This window comes from Falco rusticolus, chromosome 15 (assembly GCF_015220075.1).
Source record: "Falco rusticolus isolate bFalRus1 chromosome 15, bFalRus1.pri, whole genome shotgun sequence".
NCBI lineage: Eukaryota > Metazoa > Chordata > Aves > Falconiformes > Falconidae > Falco > Falco rusticolus.
Window position 1 is genome coordinate 3,986,046 of NC_051201.1, and position 20,959 is coordinate 4,007,004.

A 20,959-nucleotide genomic window follows, 5' to 3' on the forward strand; every position below is an offset into this window, starting at 1 on the left:
AGGTAGAGCAGTAGTTATTTTTCCCCAGGGCAGGAAGAGCGAGCTGTGCTCCCTGACAAGAAGTAAAATGTTTTACAAAGCTTACAGGTGAAGGCAGCGGTGTGTACAGGGGCGGGAGCCAGGCTGATTCCCTAGGAGCACGGACCAGCAGGATACGCCTTTTCTCTACCACTCTTAATTACTCACTGAGAGAGCTGCTCAGACCTCGACAAGCAAAGCACAAATCCGCTTGTGCCATCCACATTCTCCCTTTCACTCCTGCAGAACGCCAGCGCACCGATTTCACAAAGCAGTTCAGCACTTGGGAGCTTGATTTATTTTCAAGTATTGTGTGCTATCTGCTAACGCTTCCCACACGATGATAAGCCGTGTCTGGGTACACAACATCCACAATCCAGGGGCACTCTGCCAGACGCTGCTTTTAGCAGCGCTTACTGCCGTGGGCCTCGTAGGTGCCAATGGTATTTATTCATTTGTTCCTGTAATAATGGAAACGTGCTTACGGCAACAGCAGGTACGATACCCCAGTGACATCTAGTAACACACAAGATGCCCCAAACTCGCTTATACCCTCTGTTTTTGAAGGGACTATTACGGATTGGGAACAGTAAAGCTTCCTTTGATGAGTGCTGAGGTTGTATTTTGCCTGTGCAATTAAGTTTAATGTTATGAAGTCCTAACTGTGTTTTATCTACTCCCCATTAAATACTATCTTTGAAACCACTATATAGACCGGCCTGGGTCTTTTGTCACAGCTGCAAAAAATGTGAAAAGTAATTTCTGACTGCCTGCCTTGGCAAATTATGCAGAAAAGGTGGATTAGCCAAATAACTTATATTTCTGCTTCCTATTTTTATATTTACCTTCTGCCTATTAAAATGTTTCCACCATTATCAGTGCCACCTAAAAATAATCACAAAATTGCTTCCCTCCAACTTATAGAAAAGGAAAACCTCAATGAAATCAAAACACGAGTCAGATGGTGATGAATACAATATTCTAAACTGGATTTATTTTTTCCAGACATTAATGTAATACATAAACACATTAAAAGAGGGATATAGTAACAGGCAACCCATTAACAGAAACAAAGCAAGTCTTTGAAATCTTTGTCCTATACTTACACATGAAAATGTCCCAGAAAGTTAAGTAGTTGTTAGTCAATATAGCAAGGATTTCAGATATAAAAACCCCCCAAACATCTCATTAATGAGTTTGCCATAACCAAAATGATTGTTTTGGTTTTGTTTTGTAGTGTTTGTTTTTTTTTTTTTTAATTTATTTTTAGGATAAAAAAAAGAATAACCATTACTTCATGCAGTGTACAAAGGCTTTAAAATAAATCTGTTAATGCAAATGAAAGACTTACTCCTGGGGCTTTTTTTTTTAAAAAAAAACAAAAAACAAAACAACCAAAAAAACCTCAAGGAGCTTAACAAAATTAATTTCAACTAGTTTCTTGAATCCCTTCTTGGGACTAAAGAAGAAACCTGTAACTTTCTTGCACTCCAGAAATTTATTCAGAGGTACCTCTTTCAATACAAATATGTTCTTACAATATATCTAAGCATTCTTTAATTTGCAAGAGCTTCAAATGAAATTAAGTGCGAAAATGTTTTCTTAGTGTTTGCTAATTACTGACGTAAATAGTTGGGGAATAAAAATGAAAAAAAAAAAAAAAAAAAAAAAAAAAGGGTAGCTGGGTATCAACTGTACGTACACCAGACAGGAAAAAAAAAAAAAAAAGGCAAATCTGAAATAGACGGTTACGGTGCACAAGGGAGATGTTAAAGAAGGACTGAGGAAGAAATAACAGCAACAACCAACAGTTCCCCAGCAGAACTTTACACCAAAGCCCTTGAAATCCACTCAGCAGATCACCAATAGCTGAAAATAAAGCGTGTTTATTAGCATGTCTGGCGAGCCGGACAAGCGGCCGTACAATAGTCACAATGATAGCTGCCTGCCTGACAATGCTGGCAACGTAAATGCTGCCCCAACAGCTGCAGCGCATCCCCACCAACCACACAGAGATGAAAAGATCCACCAGATCGTGAGCCCCTGACAGCAACAACGGGTCACGATTACAGAGCAGTAGCATCTACAGTAAATAATACATGGCAAACAAGAGACTGAGTTAGCAAAATATGTTATAAAAAAGTATAAAAGTTGTTTTTAAAAACTTTCTAAAAATTTCTTCTTTTGGGAAGTAGGAATATTAATCTGTGGCCTGGCATTACTACAGTAACTGAAATGGTTGTATCAGATTGCTGGTGATCGACTTCTTGCAAATCAGAGGTGCATTTGTAAAATGCCCCAGGGTGAATGCCTGAAAGCTGGCCAGACAGTCGGGGAATTTTAATATCTGCACCAGAATCAGCTGTGTTTGTAGAGGGTGGACTAACACTTGGGCTGGAAATCTCTTTACTTGGTATGCATAGGAGAGCGTGACACAGAGGATCTAACAGACGATTTTCAGTTCAGTCCCACTGTCTGGATCCCAGACACAGTCCCTCAGCGTATTTTGGGCCTGTCTTGCTGGGGAAGGTGTTTGGTTGCATGCCTGATGAGCCACGGCTTTAAGTCCTCACCCAAACCCATCAGAAAAGGCTACGCTCATGCAAAGACATTTTGAACTTGGGGGAAAAAAATACTAACAAAAAAAAAAAAAAAAAAAAAAAAAAAGAAGATGTGAGCTATTAGCTCAGGCAAAAAAACAAGTTGTGTTCTTGAGGTTTACCGAACCCCAGTTAATCATCCTCTGTTTTTGACAGCAGACAAATCTAGTATGGGCCATGACCATGGTGAGGCTTGAGTTAAATGAAGTGGATCCCAGGTTCTACAGCCTGGTAGGGCTGGGAAGGGACTTCATCTTGCTTCAAGTTCACCTGAAGGATCCCTGCCATTTCTCCCCAACATTACGCTATTCAGCAAACCCCAAACTCGCAGTGAGCTCTATCAGTTTCACCTGCTTTGAAACCCAAGGCAAATCGTGCAGTTTCCCTCCAAATCCTCGAATCTTCCTTCAAGTTCTTCGACCAATTTTTTTTCCCCCCTCATTCTCCGACATGTTTTAAAGCCCAAGAAAACTTGTTGTGTTTAGATATGCAAAGTGCCACAACAAGGGCTGCAAAAGTCATCGCACTTCCCAGATTTCAAAGTTCACAATGGTATCAATCCAAGCCCGAGTAAACCCCATCGATTATTTAGCCACACAGTAAAGTCTTCTTCGTCTTAAGAGTACAGTGGAGTTATTTGCTCTTTGAGCTGATCCGGACCTGCATTCACCAAAACCAGTATTCTCTTTGAACACTGGTGTTCCAGAAATCTGATACTAACAACTCAAGAATGTATTGTAAATTATATTCAATGTTACAAAAATTCAAGATTTACAAAATCAAAGACCTGGTTCTTTGGGGTTTTTTTAAGCAGTTGCTTCTGAACTCCTTTGAACTGCCCTGTAACTTCACTTACTCCCCTGCCTCCCTCCCCCCTGACATTATCATCTCAGCCACAGATTCAACCTTACTTAAAAAACGTTGACATAATACTATGTATGTGGAAATGCCATGTACCACAGAAGTAAAAGACTAAGCCTTAACATCCAGGAGAGCAGCATAACCTCTCTTGCTATATCACCCCCCTATATGGTAGGAGGTTGGGGGTTTTTTTGGTTTCTTTTGTTGTTTTTACCTTAAACATGAGCTTAATCAAAAAAACACATTCAACTGTATGTTCTCTGAGGCTTCAGAAGACGTGTGTGTGTGTCCCCATTTAAAAAGAAAAAGAATCAAGGGTAGATAGAAATGATTAAAGGGTGGTTATCCAGAAGTAGTCATCTTCCTCTATCTTGATGTTTTTTTGTTTTTGTTTTTTTCTTTTTGTCCTCTGTTTTGGGTTTCAATGCACAGACACATGCAGACACACCGGCAATTGCTTTGGGTAAGTCAGTTCCTTTGTACCACTTATTTTTCTCCTTATCATAAACCTGGACTGTTTTGGAGAAGACCGTTTCCTCCCAGCTGTAGCCTCCGAGGATATAAATCTTGCCTTCCCAAACTGCCACCCCTGACTCACTGTTTGCTTGCAACAGAGGAGCAACTCTGGTCCACTGGTTACACTGAGGGCTGTACGACTCCACACTCAGAATGTCAAAACGAGCCATGGTTTCTATGTTGTCATCGCTGCCACCGATGGAGTAGATACTGTCCTGTAAGGTGCACATGCTGTGCCACCCTCGAGCAGTGATCATCGGCCTCTTCTCCTCCCAAACATCTGTGCGGTAATCGTAACACAGCAGGTTTTTTCTATAGGGGCCAATTTGGTAATCGTGGCCTCCTGAAATGTACACAAATTCCTTGTAGACTGTTCCAGCATGGCCATAGGTGAACCTAGGACAGGCAAACAAAAGCGAGCCGACTTAGGACTTAGGAATTTTATCAAGATACACAAAGCATTCAACAAGGACTGGTACTAGAGAAGAAAATAAACAGTAACTAAAGACAGAAGACTCCCTAATCCTGTTAGTTACCCAGTAACTATTCTTATTCGTACCGCTTCACCCTGCACTGCAGAGCGATAAGGTACGACAATCACTTTTTAAGGCATCCTTTTCATACCTGGTCGCTACCGAGCACTAAGGTATGACAATCACTTTTTAAGGCATCCTCTACAGTGTGTCATACAACAGAAGTAACCCATCCTGCTCTAGTTGGCATGGCCTTCACTCCCATTTTCCTGTTCCAGTGCTTGGGTTGGATCAGTCTGAGAGGGCCAGAGAGGAAAAAATCCACATCTCAGCAAGGGTTTCTATGACAGAAAGAGGAAATAATCATGATACCTCTCAGACTTACCAGTAGCAATTAACCAAGAAAAACCAACAAGAAAACTGCTGCTGCCTTCCCCTTCCACAGTTTCAGGATTATGAATCACGTTTCTTACCCACTAGTGTTCACAGCCCAGTTTATTTGCAGTCATGATACATGCAGCGTACTTTTCATGCGCTATCCATCTGCTCTACCACTTCTGCCACACAGGTGGTAACTCCTTTGGTCGCCCCAGGACACGACAACAGACCTCAGTCCATCACAGGTCAGAGTCCACGTTTGAAGTAAGGCAGAATGAGATGGCAGAACCAACGTCACGCATGCTGTTTCCACAGGGCAGAGAGAAACCCCCTTTGATCAGCTATAATAAAGCCACTAAAAACCTAGTTCTGGAAGCTGCTCTTAACCTCACACGCTAGGATATACCTGACCAAATCCCTTTGAGCTCTTAGAAGTGGAATGCTAAGGTGAGGGACAGCCCCAGTTTCTTTGAACATACCTTTCCTGCACACACTTTTTTTTTTTTTTTTTTTTTTTGAGGGGGGTGTGTGTGTGCTAAAAGATGTAGCTGCAGCACCAGCCACAGCAAAACGTCTCTCACACCGACACAAAAATCCCAAACAATTTAATACCCATAGGGCTGCAGAGCAATATACTCATCATGCTGCACTCACGAGCCTCTGCTACCCTCCTTTGTAGTAGGACTCAAGACAACTCAATCTCTACGGCAGACAAACCTACGCCAGCATTACTTTAGCCTGGAATGCTTTTGAACCATGCCTGAACACGCTCAAAACTCAATGTGGATAGAACCTTGAGCTGTTTTTATTTCACGTGGTAATAGTCTCTCTCAGCTACACAGACAGTATCATAGCTTCTTCCACACACTTAAGTGCCAAGCACTTGTGTGCCAAGGGAAAAGGGGGAATAGAAAAGAAAACCCATATTTACCCTGGAAGCACAACACTTCTGAGAAAAGCTAAAAGATGTTTATTATTCTAGATGCCTACCAAAGCTTCTGATCCCTGACCACTGTCTGAATCAGATATTTTAACAGGCTCCTGCTATAAAAAACAGAAAAATCCTGGACACTCTTGGCCTAATGCTGAGTGACCAGGACAAACCTTCCAACTACAGAGGCTGGAGCACCATCCCTGGACACCTTGCACAGGTGGCTTCAGACCTGTACTGCTTCTTAGCCACTCAGAAAAAAAGAAAGAAAGAAAGAAAGAAAGAAAAAAAAAAGAAAAAGGAAAAAAAAAAAAAGAGAGAGAGAGGACTAAGGCATAGTTATGAGACTTTATCCAAAACGGCAACTCAAAAAATTCCACAGCTCATGATCTGCCTAACCATGGAAGCACGTAACTCGTGCTCGGTGCTTCATTTTGACATGAAATATCATGAGCACGCGCACTCCAGCTTTCACACCTGCCAGAAACGCTACAGCAGGTAGAGCATACATAGATGCTGCTCTGCCTTGTTTGTGGTCTCTTACAGACAAGAACTGGTAGCGTAAGTCTCTAGTGGCACTCAGTCTGGTTGCTACAGTCTTTGCTTCTCTATATACACTGGAACAGGTCTCAGAAAGTAGACTACCTGTCTGGGAGGTGGGATGGGAAACTTAAATTCACTCCTTTTCTCAAACTGCATTAGATTTTAAACCTACATCTAACCAGCAAGCTGCCCAGGGGACGTGCAGCGCACTCCACTGCAGAGGTTGCATCAGATAACAGATAGTTATGAGGAGTCAGAAGGAGAAAAGCGCAATGGCACGGAATTCAACACAAAGCCCAGGGTTATGGTACTGCTGATAGCAATCACACTACATCTAGCATTTGGGGAGGGGGGGGGGAACCAACAAAAAAACCTGTAAGTTAAGAAAAACGTGAGTGACCTTTGCAGAAGCAGGTTAAATGTTTTCCTACACTAACTGGAAAGTGGAATTCTGTACGGGTAAGCAAGCAATAGGCACTTTCTCTCAAGCACACGTGTGCAGTCTAGCATAGACAGCTACAGAAAAAGCACTGATGCTTTTCTCTTTGCCTCAATCAATGGCTATAGCTAGTGAACAGCAATAGCTACAAGAGTAATTTGAAAGAGGCAATCGTATCTGAAACATCAAATCAATCCTCAGATGGTTATTTTCCAATATAGGGAGATTACCCATTGAAATACGCTAGAAGTGTTTCACTTTGCCTGACTCCTAAAAACCTCATCCAAAATTGCACATACTCGGCTTCCCATTAATAAAGAACTGCGTGAAACTTAATGCACAAATTGAAAACAATCAATAGAAATCCTTTCTGCAAGCCCTACGGTTTAAACAGAGGCATTTCTAAACATGCAACAGAACAGGACACTTCAATACAGTGGGGCCAGACATCCTCCAACAGAAAGCATCAAGCATTTTGGCAGTATTATATGTAAGAGTGGCCAGCAAAAGATAAAGAGGCCTTAAGGAGAAAGAAGTTTTGATTCATAACATCTGCTAGAGCCAGTCACTGATTTTGAATGACTTACCCAGATACAATGCTGCAAAAATTCAGTTTCTGACCCAGTAACACCATTCAGTAAATGCTGAAAAATCTACCATTTGTTTTCTTAAACAGAAGAACACTTGGCCTAACTCGATAAAGCTTTGGGAATCCCCTACTCCAACCAAAGTCCAGACAAGCTGTGGTTGCTTTGAATCTCAGTGTCCACCAGTTGCAACCCTGTGAGATTATTCATGACTAGCACAGCAGATGCCATCATTCCTTAACCTGTTCCAACACATTTTCTCATACAACTTTTTTCAGTTGTTTTGCCAAACTTTAACCTAGGGCCACTCAATTAACTTCACTGATGTCTGCAGCAGACTTTTTCATGGATGAGGACACACTGCACCGACTTCTGCTGTGCCAAGCTTGTCAGCCACTGCTGCTCCCTTCTGGGCTAGAAACTATGGCAGCAACTGCTCCCAAAGAGCCTGGGAAAACAGGGAAAAAAAATAATATATATATATATAGGACCTCTCTGAAGAATGGGAAAGGTATCCTACAACCAAGGGACCCTAATGAGAGTCAGGCAAAATTCACTTGTTGCAGACTTGGATCAGGTCCCCCCCTTGGATAGCTTGGCTGAAGTTTTCCCCGTTAAGCATCTGCCTCAAGAAGCTGTGTTTTCTTCTCCAGTAAGACACCATTATTTCCATCAAAACAGCTCAGCTCCTTCCAAGAAAGTGGTTAGGGAAAACGGTGTGTTGCTTTGACCACGCTGGGTGGGAAGGGGTGGGGTGAGGGGGGTGAAGAAGAGATAAAAAAGAGCTTGCAAAGCGGTTCCTTAGACAAGCATGACTGTGCCTGTGTACAGCAACACGGACACAGGACTTGGCAGCAGACAGGATGCATGTGTATTCAGGGACACATCCATTGCTCTTCTCCTGAAAATCTGCACACATGGCAAACTATAAACCTTGGGAAGGAAAAAAACTAAAACTATTTTCTGGATGTTCCGAGCTGAAGCTTTAACAAATAACCCCTGAGAGTCCAACACCACACAGCTCAAACCTGAACTATGCAAGCCTACACCCTAGAACGACCTCAACGTGCCTATCACTCCAGGGAATCGTCTCCCAGGCTCTCGGCCTGCTGGCTTGGAGCAGTCAGAAACAACACCAGAGGTGCGGGCAGGGACCCTGCTTCTGGTGGCCATGCACCTAAGAGGACAAAAAAATCTGCGTGTGTTGTCTTCAGAGAGAAGAAGAGAGAAAAATGCAGGAAGCAAGGCAGCTACGCTGGGACGTGCTGCCCGATCGGGCAATTAGGAAGCAGACGACTGGAGCTTCTGATTTCCTCTACGTGAGGAGAAAAGATTTGCTGCTAGAATAGGGCTGGGGAAGATGTTATTTGGGTAAAAACAGTAACTACAATCAGTTTGAGCAACAAAAAACTGTGGTGGGGAGGAAACAGAGATCACATCAAGAATATGCTGAAGGGAAGACAGGAGTAGGCAGAAGGAACTGTAGCTAGCATGCTTTCTTCCAGTCTTGAGTAGATCCCAAAATCCTCTCTCATCCTTTCTCCACTGTACGCAGACCCATCTGAAGTACATCAGGAAATGACTGCCCAGATCCCCTTCAGCAGCCCCCCACACCGGCCAGAGCCACCCCTCTCCCCCTGGGCTCAAGCAGCATTCGCTTGTACCTGCACGCAGAAAGGTTCCGTCCTGTTGTCCACCACTATGCTGATTTTTGCCTTTTGCAACCCGCATGAAGTTTTTTTGCTTTATTCCTTCCATGCAGAAAAACGGTTGTTGCTAACAACCGAGGCAAGTGTTCTCCACAAGGAGAGAGGGCCGAAGACAGAAAATCTGAAGGTACTAAGTGTCCATTAAGATCTAAAGACACATGAACGCGCAGGACAGCAGCTAAGTGGAAAAGTGGGAAACTATCTAGTTCACTACACAGCTGCACAAACACCTGACCTGGCTCAAGGGACAGCTCGCATGGGCTGAGGACAGAGCAGGCAGGAAGAAAGGATGCAGAACTATTTTTTGGGGGATGCAGCAATAACTTAAAATAGTCACTGTACTACAAGCCTAACCCTGCAGCTCAGCAGCCAGCTAAGGCAGTGCAAGTGGGGTTATGCCATAAGGGGGGACTTTTGCCTAGTCCAAGCAGATCAACTAGGCAACTTAATAAAAAATTAACACCCCCCACATCAAAATTCACTTTTAAATGCTGCAGCTGCAAAATTCCCAAAGCCAACACACAGGCAGCAGTAGGGACATGCAGACAAACAGCTGCTTCTCAGGCAGCTTACAGTCTGGTTGGCTTAAGCCAACTAGGCAAGTTCCCCCCGAATCATTTATGAGTAAAAACATCTATACCTGTTCTAAGGTGAGCGTTTTTCTAACAACAGAGTTGTCAGGTCACATCTACATAAAAGAAAAGAAAAGCTGTGCTACAATTTCTAGGAGGTGTTACTGAAATCTCACAGGTCACCACAATTAACAGAAGGGCTTAGCAGCCGAAGATACTCTCATGCACAACTTCCCAGGGAAGACTGTGGTGTTTAGCCTCAACTGCTAGATCTGCCTATGTGGGCAGAAATAAAATAGAAGAAAAACATCCTGCTTCTGAAGAGCACTCGAGCCCAGCTGTTAGCCTGGATCAGACTCGCATTGCAGCACCTGCCCAAAATAGAACTGGGCAACAGGCTTCTGTGCCTTCACTGGCTGCCTACGGCGCTGCTGCGCTGCAGCTAAGGGAATAAGGGGAAAAAAACCCCTGAACTCTAAAATCAAATTACAAGTATCTGGTTCATGATGCCACTAAGAAAGCAAGCACCGCTGCTGAAGCTGGATGTTTCAGACATCACAAAAACACCATCTGTATAGCCAATACTCCTGTAATTTCCATGAATGTGAAATATCACTAAATCTAAACAGCTGTTTGAAAATGAAATGCTATTGTACCATGCTTACAAAGTCACCACTCAAATGCTGACTCAAAACACCAGCAATGTCCTGTGCTGCTGTTACAAGATGCACCGCAGTACTAAAGTCTCTCAACAGCGGAGCAGCTAAGTTTTAACTCAGACTGAAAGAAAGAGAGGTCACATTTACTGGGATTACCTATCTGCAATACAGGTAAAGAGGGTTTATCTGCAACAGCCAACCTGAGCAGTCAAACTGAGAGAAACACCTTACATGGCAAACAATCACACCAATGTGGCAAAGGCCAAATAAATCATAAAAGTCTTTGATCAAGATCTAAACAGTGCCTCTGAAAGCATTTAACTCGAGAAAAACATCTTAAGGGTAGTAGAAAGAAATTACAAGAACTCTCCCCCCCATCCTTCAGACATACCTCAGGACAAGGACAACAACTAAAACCAATCAAGCTGATATGAGGCACCCCGACTGAAAGAGCTGGTTGCTCAAACACTAAATGTTGATATGGTTTGTTACTTGCCGATACTGTGTTGGTTATATATTCCCTTGCTTCCCTTCTAGAAACACCCATTCATCACCTAAAGTCACACAAGCTCCCTTTACAACCATTCTTCAAACACAGGAAAACTTTCCAAACATCTGTTACCTGGGCAAGCCTGCGATATAGGACCATGAATCTTTCTGAGGACTGTAGGTCTCAACTGAAGAAAGAGCCCCATTTTCATTCCTGCCACCAACAGCTACCAGCATGTCGGTAATAGCTCCCAGGTAGAAATCTACACGGCGTTGTCTCATGGAGGCAACCTGTCAAAAAAACCCACCAAAATAACACGCTGACATCTTCAAGCATCTGGTAAGCAAGCTGAGTTCAGGTATATTCATGTCTGCGGACAGGATAGTTGCTTCTTCCCATTTATTTGGAAAGGTGAGCTACTGGGTTTGACCATTATATTCATAAAATACTTTTGGTTTTCTGCAGTAGCATGTCACATAGCACTCATTTTCAAGAAAGGGGACAACAGGAAGCATCTATGGGAGAGGTAACTCTAAGTGGTTTTGTGTTACATGGGCCTCCCTCCAAAACTCTGCAAGAAGCATATATTGGATTCACTCAAACCCACAAATGAACCACACAGGATGACTGGTTCGTATAGGAACCTGTGCTGTCTGCAGGGTTTTACAGCGGGACTGGAAGTGAACAGCTGCTTCTAAGAGACACTTAGCGCAGAGACATTTGACAAGCGTCAGAGACATTTTCTTTTTACATTAGACCCGTTTTTGGTTTAGCTGTTGCTTGACAAAGATGAACTAAGCAGTCACCTCTGTACGTCCATTCTAGCATTATTCCCGCAAGTAATCTAAAAAGTCGCAGGTGGGTGCTGACCAGGAATTTCACGGATGAAATGCCCAGATCCCAAGTGAAGTTGAAAATCTGCCCCAAACCCTTTCACTGTAACTTAAGCATTCCCACAAAGGATTCAAGTAGCTGCTTGTTCAACTTAACTTGAATTTCCATTTGCAAGTGTTGCTATGTTGGCTACCCTAATGAGCCCTGTCCTTCCACCAAAAAGAAGAAAACACTCTAAACATTAAGGACTTCAAACAGAGAAATAATACAGCTTAAGTCTCACCTTTATCCACTGGTTACAGCGGGGATCATACCTATATAGGAGATTTGAAGCTGCATCCCCTCCATTGTCTCTTGAAAAGCTGCCTCCGGCTATGAAGATGAAGCCTCCCAAGACTGCAACACAGTGGTGACTTCGTCTGGCTGGGAGAGGGGTCTCTGCTACCCACTGCCCCTTCCTGGTGTCCAAGAAGCAGGTATCATCGCTCAGTTCCAGGCACCGTTCGGAAACCTCCCCTCCCACAAAGAGGAGCCTCTCCTCGCAGGTCCGCAGGGCCGTCCGCTTGTTTTGCAGCACTGGCTGAGCCGTGACGTTGTTATGATAGTTCACCGCCTCCTCTATAAACCCCTCACAGTTTGCTTCTTTGGGAAGAAGAGAGCAGACAGCAGGCTTGACTCGATGGAGGAGATCGCTTTTAGGTATCAAGGGAAAGTGAATGTTATCCAGAACCTGGTAAGCCTCGTTCTCCCTTTCCGGGTACTGGGTGAGCCACTGCAATGCAGCCTGCAGCAAGTCGTGCTCACACTCCTGCTGCACGTTGCTGCTGTCCAGGTATTGGCACAACTTCTGCAAGGAAATGTTCTGCAGGAAGTCTGGGGTGAAGGACAGCGTGCCAAAGTTCTGCAGGATGAAAGAATCAATGTAGGAGTCAAGGCGCTTCAGGTTGTAAATAGAGGCTAGCTCTTGCAGGTACAAATAGTTCTCCTCGCTCACTTCATTCTCCAGATACTCACAACAGAAGTCGACCACCTTCCAGATCTGCAGCAGGTGAGCCGTTTCGAGCACGTAGTCGATATTGCCTCCATCTAAAGACAGCTCGCTGCCATAAAGGAAATCCACCACAGCCTTGAGACCAATGTAAGAGGCTCCAAAAAGTTCAACCTCTTTTTGGTGGGCTTCTCGCATACCAATGGTGAACATAGAGTTGAAGTAGTCACTGCAAACAGCAAGGAGGTTCCGATGGGCTGGGACCCGCTGCTCATCCACCACGAGGACAATGTCACAGAAGAGGCCTCGGTGCCTCTGCTCATTCAGGCTCTGAAGAACTAGGCTAGAGTGGTCGTCCCACCTGTACACCTGCAATAAACACACAGTTATCAGGCAGATGTCATCTTCACCGAGATAAGTTTCAGTGTGCACAAAGAATTTTCCCATTAGATGTAGTCATAGACGAGACAGAGAAAGCTTACTCGTGCTGCACATTTATACTAAATGCTGACTTGAGACAGCTGGCAAGCAACACAGTATGAGCCCCAGCTCCTCACCTTCACTTTGAAAGGCCGATACGTAGGCTTTTGCTGCTTCTTACTCCCTGTTTTTTATCATTTACTCCTACCTCCTCCACAATGCTGCATCCAAACCTCCTCCCTGATGATTTATACAGGCACAATTTTCTGAAACTCTGCCACTCATTGTCTTCAGGACATCTTACTGACAGTTCCTTTCTTACTTGTCCCCCAAACGACTCCTTACAGAGTTCTTCTCAACTAAGCTACTTGCTCAGTATTTGGAGCTGGAGACACACAGGCAGCATTATGCCAGATTTTCATTCAGCCCATGTATTGTTTGGGTTACTGCTTACTTGACAGCTACCCCTTCTTAAATCTTTTCAGAAGTCTGCATTTCTAAGCTCGTTAGGGTAAAATCCCTCTCTTTCTTTCCACATTATTCCAGGCACACACACTGCATTCAAAAATAATAGCTGTTTATTTATGTGCAAAGCCACACATGGGGATAACTTATTCCCACGAGATTTCTACTTGCTTCCAGAAGCTGAGGTAGTTTTTGTTTTCATGAATATGACTAAATATTTTTCTTTTAAAGAAAGGGGAAAACGCCCTCAGAACATGTCCGTTAAGTGCCCTTCTGGGATCCCTCTGGTCCAGACACTCTTCCCATCAGCTCTGTACGTGCCACAGAGCTTTTGAGGCAACCACTGCTTGCCTCTTTCTCACAGCCTGACGTTACCAGTCCTAAGAAAAGACAAAATGGAAATGTTTTGTCACCCCTTGAATGTCCTGCAGAACACGCAGCTGAAGGGGCTGGTCACCCCTGTATGTGAAGCGACACAGCTTGAAGGACTACCCTTCCGGAGGGATGGAAAGCTCGATGATACAGTCAGTTACCTTGTGCTCTCTCTTAATAAAAGCCAGGTTAAGTTAAATGCAAATACATAACTTTAATTACCAAATCTAAAACAAGCAGAGTTGCAGAGCCTGTAGGAACATGTAAGAGAAGGCAGCACATCTTTGTATCGCACCTAAGTCAGCTGTGAACAGTTCTGGCTGTAGGACCCTGGGTCCTGCCCAGCTCTACGCTGTCAGAGCGCGTTCCCAGAAGTGACACCCTGAAAAGGTCTCTCAGTCCGTTTTGACACTGAAAACGGTCACACAGATGACCTGAGGTCTCTTCAAGCCTCTCGGGCATTCAACCTTTCCTTCACCAAACTGTTGCTTCTCCTAGAAATCCTATCTGTGGCTTTCCTGGTTTCCCAAACAGAAAGCACATGATTGCTGCTGTCTGGCTAAACCATTAATGGGTTGGTTAAACCATGGTGAGACAATCTCTCTAAACACCTGGATGGGAAAGGTTCAAGTCCTAGAGCCATGGTTTTTTTTCCTCTGCACACAACCCTCACTCTACATATGCCCTCTGTGTACATCATTTGGTAATTGTACTTTTATACGATGAGATAACCAGGATTAAGGTACGCGGCTCACCACTGTCCAGACATGATGGCAGCCAATCATCCTCAGCTAATTCCAACCTCGGGAGCCTGACCTCCCACAACTGCCTTTCAGCAGTCCGTGGAATAGCGACAGGCAGTCCGCCAAAGATCAAACCCAAATTAATAACCAAATGTGCTGCTCTTAGCGTGATATCCCAGTGGTTTCTCTTTAGTTTTGCTTACGCTCTTTTCTAAACAATGGAGACGCAGCTGCCAAAAAGCCTTCTGTTGGAGTAACTTTGTACGTGCAAGTGTACAGAGTTAAACCAATCTAAGTGAAGAGGCTTCAATAATTCTAAGTCTTCTGGACCAAAACTCTTTAATTTGCCTTATACTCATCGCCTCATCCTACCTCAGAACTTAAAAAAGAGATCTATGGCATAGACAAAGTAACTTCCACTGAGGAGTAAAACTGCCAGAGACCTGTAATACAAGAAAATATGGGCTTTAAGGACTGTACAGTTCTTTATCTTAATTTTTCTGAGGTTGAGAAATGCTGATCTCATACAGGAGCCCAAGCAGAGACCAGGGGATGGAGCAGGTGGCAAAGTACAAACCACGCATTTGAGGCAACTGTGATAAAAAAATCGTGGATGAACAGACAATAACCTCTTACAGCACCCTCTTCTGAATCTCATGGGGACTCATGGGGGACAATTACTGGATTAAACCAAAAACATATTCTCTCTCATCTCTGTAAATTGGCTGATCATTTCTCTCTAATATTCTCTAATACCACCATCGTGCATAACAAGATTACACCAGAATATAAGATTTGCCAGAGATCCTTATTTACTTAGCTGGTTGTCGAGTCAGCAGCATAATCCTGACTGCAAATATGCCTGACAACTTGTACTCCTCAAATCCTTGTAGTCACGTAGAACTGCTGCTACTTCAGGAATCAAGCATAAAATCATTACGTATGGCACTGGGTGGACTCAGAATATATTAACGTATTTCAGCCACTTAGCAAGTTCATCTGTTCAGTGAGCAAATATCAGAAGCTGATAGCTGCACGTTTCAAAACCAAGACTAATTTCATACTAAACACGAACATCTTTCTCAAGCTATTTATATTCTGTAGAACAGCTTTAGCATTATCTAGTAATTCTAAATTTAACAGATAGTGACAGCTGCTGCCTAAGCAAGAAAATAAAACAATGCTGTCAAGTTAATTAATTTTCAATGTGATGAATTATTATTACATTCAGACTAAACCATTTAAATGGTAGACAGGATCAGCACTCAGGGAAAGATTATATTGGTAGGGATGCACTTAAAAATTAGTCCTAGTTATCTTTTATCAATTGTATTACAGCAGTATTTTAACTTCTTTCTGATTCAAAGATCTAATTCCTTTCAGATCATTAATGCAGTCCCACTACTCGTCAGTGATGTGCAGGAAAATGAGATCTGCCTCATTCAACTTTTTAAAGACAGATTACAGGCACCGAAAAGTTTCTCTTTTCTAGCCGTTGTCGGTAGTACAAGGTACTTGCTCTGCAGCTTCTATAACCTAGTGCTCGCACTAGAACAGAAAAGCGGTTTTCACGGGTATGAAACAAAGTGAACGTAATAATTACAGCTGACAATAATGTCTTACAGATCTCTGGCCACCATCCTGATGACCTGCTAAAGAGCTACCCAAGATGGATCTCCAACTAAAAAACAGTGGATTTGTGCAGACAGAGATTCCATACAAAGAAAATTAACCTCAAAACCAAAGAAAACATCTCGAGTTCACCCGAATAACCACTGCCTGCAGGACCAGGACTCCCGTCTCGTACAAAACAAAGACTAAATCTAAAGAGTAATCCCAGCTTTGCTTCTGTAACTAGCTTGGATTTTAAGAGATGGATCAGTAGGAAAAATTCCCAAAATAAACACAGTGCATGTAACTCTGCTGCAACGATGTGGTTTTCTTTTTTAAGTTATGAGTCATGATGAACAGATGCCCATTTGCTGCTGGTTTTTTGTGTGTGGGGTTTTTTTTTAATCACTAGGTAGTAACTTCTTTATCAAAAATATTTGAGCAGGTAGGCCATTTTCATCTCTCTTTTTAAAAGCTCAGCATATTCATAGTCCCCCCCAAGCAGCCCATCCAAAGGACAGCCTTTTCTGCCCCCCCCCCCCCCCCCCCCCCCCGCTTCTTGTTTTTTCTGACTTGGTTTTTTTCGGCAGGCAACACAAACAGTACAGACCTTTGAGGATTCACTTATCTTGTGTGGGCGACAGATCCTGGTCTGCCTGGTCCCCTCCATGCCGGGCCGGTGTCCCCAGGGCTCTGGAACAGAAGGAGCCGTCAGCCGCGCCGCCCCCGCACCGCGCCCCGCACATCACACGGCCCAGGCCGCCCGCACACGCTCATCTGCGGCTGGAAAGCGGTTCGAGTTTAAAAAAAAAAAAGTATTTTTTGTCGCTCGCTGGCGGTGTTTTCTGGTGTGACTGACGCCGGGCTGTGTCAACGAGTCGGGGGCAGGCGGGCGGTACCGGTGCTCACCGCCGGCTCCCGCAACGGCTGCAGCGGGCGCGGCGCTACCCGGGCCGCGGCCCCTGGGCCCCCGGCGGGCACCGAGCACCGGGGCGGCCCCCGCGGCCCGGCCTCCCGCAGCGCTAGTTCAGGCGGAAAAATAAATAAATAAAAAATAAAAAGGGCGGGGGGAGGGGGAACAACAACAAAGCTGTAGCAAATACCGGGAGGCGGCGGGGCCCGGCCACCGGCAGCTACCAGGGCTCAGCGTCCCGGCGGGCGGCGGGCGGCCTCGCCTCAGGGCCCGCGGCGGCCATGGCCGGCCCAGGAAATGCCGGCTGGCGGGCGGGGAGGGACCGAGGCGGGGCGGGGAGCGGCCCGGGCCGCCCGCGGGGCCGGGGCCGGGGGAGGTGCCGCAGGGCCGGGCCACGCCGCCTTCGGGCCCCCGCCGGGAGCAAACGGCGGGCGCGGCCCGCGGGGCTGGATGGGGCCCCCGCACCCCGGGGCCGGGACCCCCGGCGGGCTCGGGGCGCTCCGTGCCGTGCCGAGGCCCGTGGCGGTGCCCGGCGCTTGACGCAGCGAGGGGACACCGGGCCGCGGTGGCTTGTCAGGGGGTGACAAGCTGCGCGGGTGCGTGTCCGTGAAGGTGCTGGCAGCCCGGTCACCGCCTCGTCGTGCCTGCCTGGGCGTGAAACTATCTGACCCCACACCTGCCTGCCCACTGCTGCAGGGCTTGTCCTCGTGGCTCAGGGCCCAGGGGGCTTAAAAGTTAATAAAAATAATAAAAACCACCTCGGTGAGCAGTGGGGCTGACCGTGCACCTCCTCCAGGGACGCAGAGCGAAGGCTTTGTACGCAGCCACCGCCCAGTCCCACTGCAGGGCAACGGCCTTCACTAAAACCATCAAGTGAAAAAGCCCAGCTCTGCTAACCCAGCGCTCCTGGATGTCCTCCGGGGGTGGCTCAGGACAGCAGAAGCCGGCAAGATCGTCTGGGCATCCAGGCTCCATCTGCTCTCACCCAGGACAGCCCAGCGTCAAGCACATCCCATGCGGTGCCGGGGCAGTGGTCGCAGGCAGACGATGCATACGGCATGGAGCAGCCACGTTCCAGCATGGGGCATGTGCCAGGGCAGCCGGGATGGGACAGCCGGGATGGGACAGCCCTCGCCCAACCCAGCCATCACCCAACCTCCGCTGCCAGCAGCAGCTCCGGTGCTGGGGCAGTAGCATCCAGCCGGCTGTGTCTGTTCTTCAGCCACCCCAGAGGAGCTGGAGATGATGATGAGTTTCTACTAATCTAATCGATTATCAGGTCTGAAGATGAGAAACATTTTTGCTAGCTCTGGTCCCTCCTGCAGCCCTTGTGACTGCGGGGACCCAGGGTAAAGACCCTCAATTCCTGGACTGTCTGAGTAAAAAAGCTACTTTGCCGACAACCCTAATGCTAACTGTGATCTGTAAATTCACAGCAGCCTCTTCCTGAAAAAAAGGTATTCTTCTCTCCATTATTTTCTTTGCTCCTACACAGAAAGGACACAGATGGAGAAGTGGGACTGGGGCCAGCCACACAGAAAAATCAGAAAGGAAGCAAAAAGGTGTGATGGCGAAGAGCCACAGGAACAAGGCACGAGCAGCGTATTTCAGAACAGCTAAGCTTCCTGGGGGGCAACGGCTGTGCAGAACCATCCTGTTTGCTCAGTGCCCCCCACATATTCCAAGACCCATCCTGAACTTCATTAGTACAGTCCAGACAGCTGAAGGTCAGTCCACATATCCAAGACTCCGTGCTGACTGGAGACATTATTTTGAGGAAGTTCATAAGTACTCTTTAAGTCCTTTCGCCTTCTCAGTTGTCTGTGCTTCCTCCCTGAGGACCCCTGTCAGGTGGACAGATGCTCCTGCCAGGCCAGGGACATCTTCCCGCACAGGATGAATAGACCCATGTGTGGAAGATGGAGGTCTTGGAAGTCCCGTATGAAAAGCAAATCAGAGCTCACTGAAGCCAGAAAAGTAGGTATTTTTCTCTCCTCAGTCACGGCCTAATGAAACTGAGCACAATATTTACTCCTTCATGCATTAAAATAAACAATCCATGAAAATGTGTTAAAGACAAGGAAGATAAGCAAAGAGAAGAGGTTCGGTCCCCTGAGGAAGGCATGTATTTCTGAGGTTTGAATCTGACACTTGAAAGTGTGAGGCATGAAGCTCCTAATGAATATAATTTGAACACTCCAGCTCCAGGTTGCAGAGACCTAAGCAATGATGAGGTTTTCTCCTTCTAAAGGGAATGACATTTCAGTCACCCACCTCTGCCCTAGGAAACATCAGGAGCTGAGGAGCAAGCCTGAGGAGACAGGAACAACCAGTAGTTGTTGCAGGTATAAACAGCAGCAAGGTAGTGCCAAAAGATGAGAAATGCCGACTATGAAAAAAAATATGTTTATGAGAAGATAATGGTCAGCATAAAGGCTTTTAAAAAAGAAAAAGCGTTCCTAAAGACAGTTCCAAAAGAAAATCAATAGAAATTCAGAACGATTAATGTGTGATTATGTTATCATCCAGAGCCTGCGGCCTACAGATACTGAGTGATTCACTCAGCTGCTGTTGTCCTACAGTTGTACTGACTTCAGAAATATTTCTCGCTTCCCTATGACCTCATCTACATCACGGAGATGCACTGCAGCAGCACGCTCATGTGCTGGGCACTGATGCTACAGGGAACCTCACGTCATTCAGGACTCCCTCTAGAAGAAGATACGTGCAGGATTAGGGCTTCGCATTGGTATGGCTGTACATTATGTATCTTACAGTTAGCACATGCTCTGGCGAACCCGCTTCTTGAGCTGCCTGAAAACACTCGGTAACTGTGTGGTAATGAGGTTTCTTGCTGTTCTGACTTCACATTTACAACATATTGATGTGAAATAAATAGCGAACATCCCACTGCAGAATTTAAAAGAAATGAAATGTGATACTCTTTATCATGGAATGTAGTTTTTATTAAATTTGCAATACCCAGCTCCCAGGTTTAGGGTAGAAACCCACTAACGCATCACGACTGGTTTTGAAAACTCTGGTCCTTGGGCACAACGTCACCTGATGACATTTATTTCGAGCTGATTTCTGCAAAGCAAACGACCTGTCCCCATTTCCGTGGGCGCAGGGCCGCAGTGCCACCTCACAGACCACCCCTCGGCCTCCGCCCGACGAGCAGCCGCGGCTGCCGCCGACGGACGCGGGTCGGGTGCCGTACGTGGAACTGGCGGCGCTGCGGCGCAGCCCGGCAGGGGGAGACCGCTCCATCCGAAAGGGGCACCCACCGCCAGGCGCGGGCACCCACCGCCTGCACACACCGGGGGCACCGGCCCGAGCTGGCACGGCGCAGCCACCCCACGGAGCCCGCCGGCGGCGCGGCCAGCCCGCACGGCCGGGGCCGGTCCCCAGCGGTGCGCCCCCAGCCGCGGGCCGCCGTGCCCCGCCGCCGCCCCTGCCTGGGTAGCGCTGCCAGGGCCGGGCACAGCCCGCGGGCCGCCCCCCGGAGCCCCTCGCCCTCCCCTCGCCTACCTGCTCCGCTGCTCCGCTACCTCCCGTGCGCCCGGCCCGGCTGCCGGCCCCGCCGCGCCGGCAGCGCCTGCTCCATCTTGCGCATCGCTGCTCGCTCCCTCCTCCTCCCGTCCGTCAGGGGCTGGAAACACATCGGGGGCTGCAAAAACACCGGCGGCCTCCCAGCGCGCGGCTGCGGCGGGGCGAGCCCCGAGCCCCGCGCCCCCCTGCCCGGGCAGCGCCCCGGCGTCGCCTCGGCCGCCAGGCGCCCCCCGCCCCCGGCCCCGGCTATTGCATCACCCCCGGGGCGGGGGCCGGCCGGGCGGG

At 46.7% G+C, this 20,959-nt stretch overlaps 1 protein-coding gene across 3 annotated transcripts in view; it reads right to left on the bottom strand.

Moving 5' to 3' along the window:
- Positions 1-983: 983 nt before the first annotated feature.
- Positions 984-20,959, bottom strand: part of KLHL36 (kelch like family member 36) — a 97,189-nt gene continuing 77,213 nt past the window's right edge. Inside the window, exons 6-10 of one of the 3 annotated variants that reach the window (XM_037409571.1) lie at positions 20,654-20,774; positions 16,820-16,902; positions 11,894-12,967; positions 10,909-11,066; positions 984-4,391 (exon numbers count right to left, since the gene is read on the bottom strand). In XM_037409571.1, coding sequence (XP_037265468.1) covers positions 3,836-4,391; positions 10,909-11,066; positions 11,894-12,967; positions 16,820-16,879 — 1,848 coding nt within the window. In that variant the 5' untranslated portion in view covers positions 16,880-16,902; positions 20,654-20,774 and the 3' untranslated portion in view covers positions 984-3,835. Of the gene's footprint in view, positions 4,392-10,908; positions 11,067-11,893; positions 16,749-16,819; positions 16,903-17,312; positions 17,368-20,653; positions 20,775-20,959 lie in introns of those variants that run through there. The other 2 variants (XM_037409572.1, XM_037409570.1) reach the window with 2 other exon arrangements.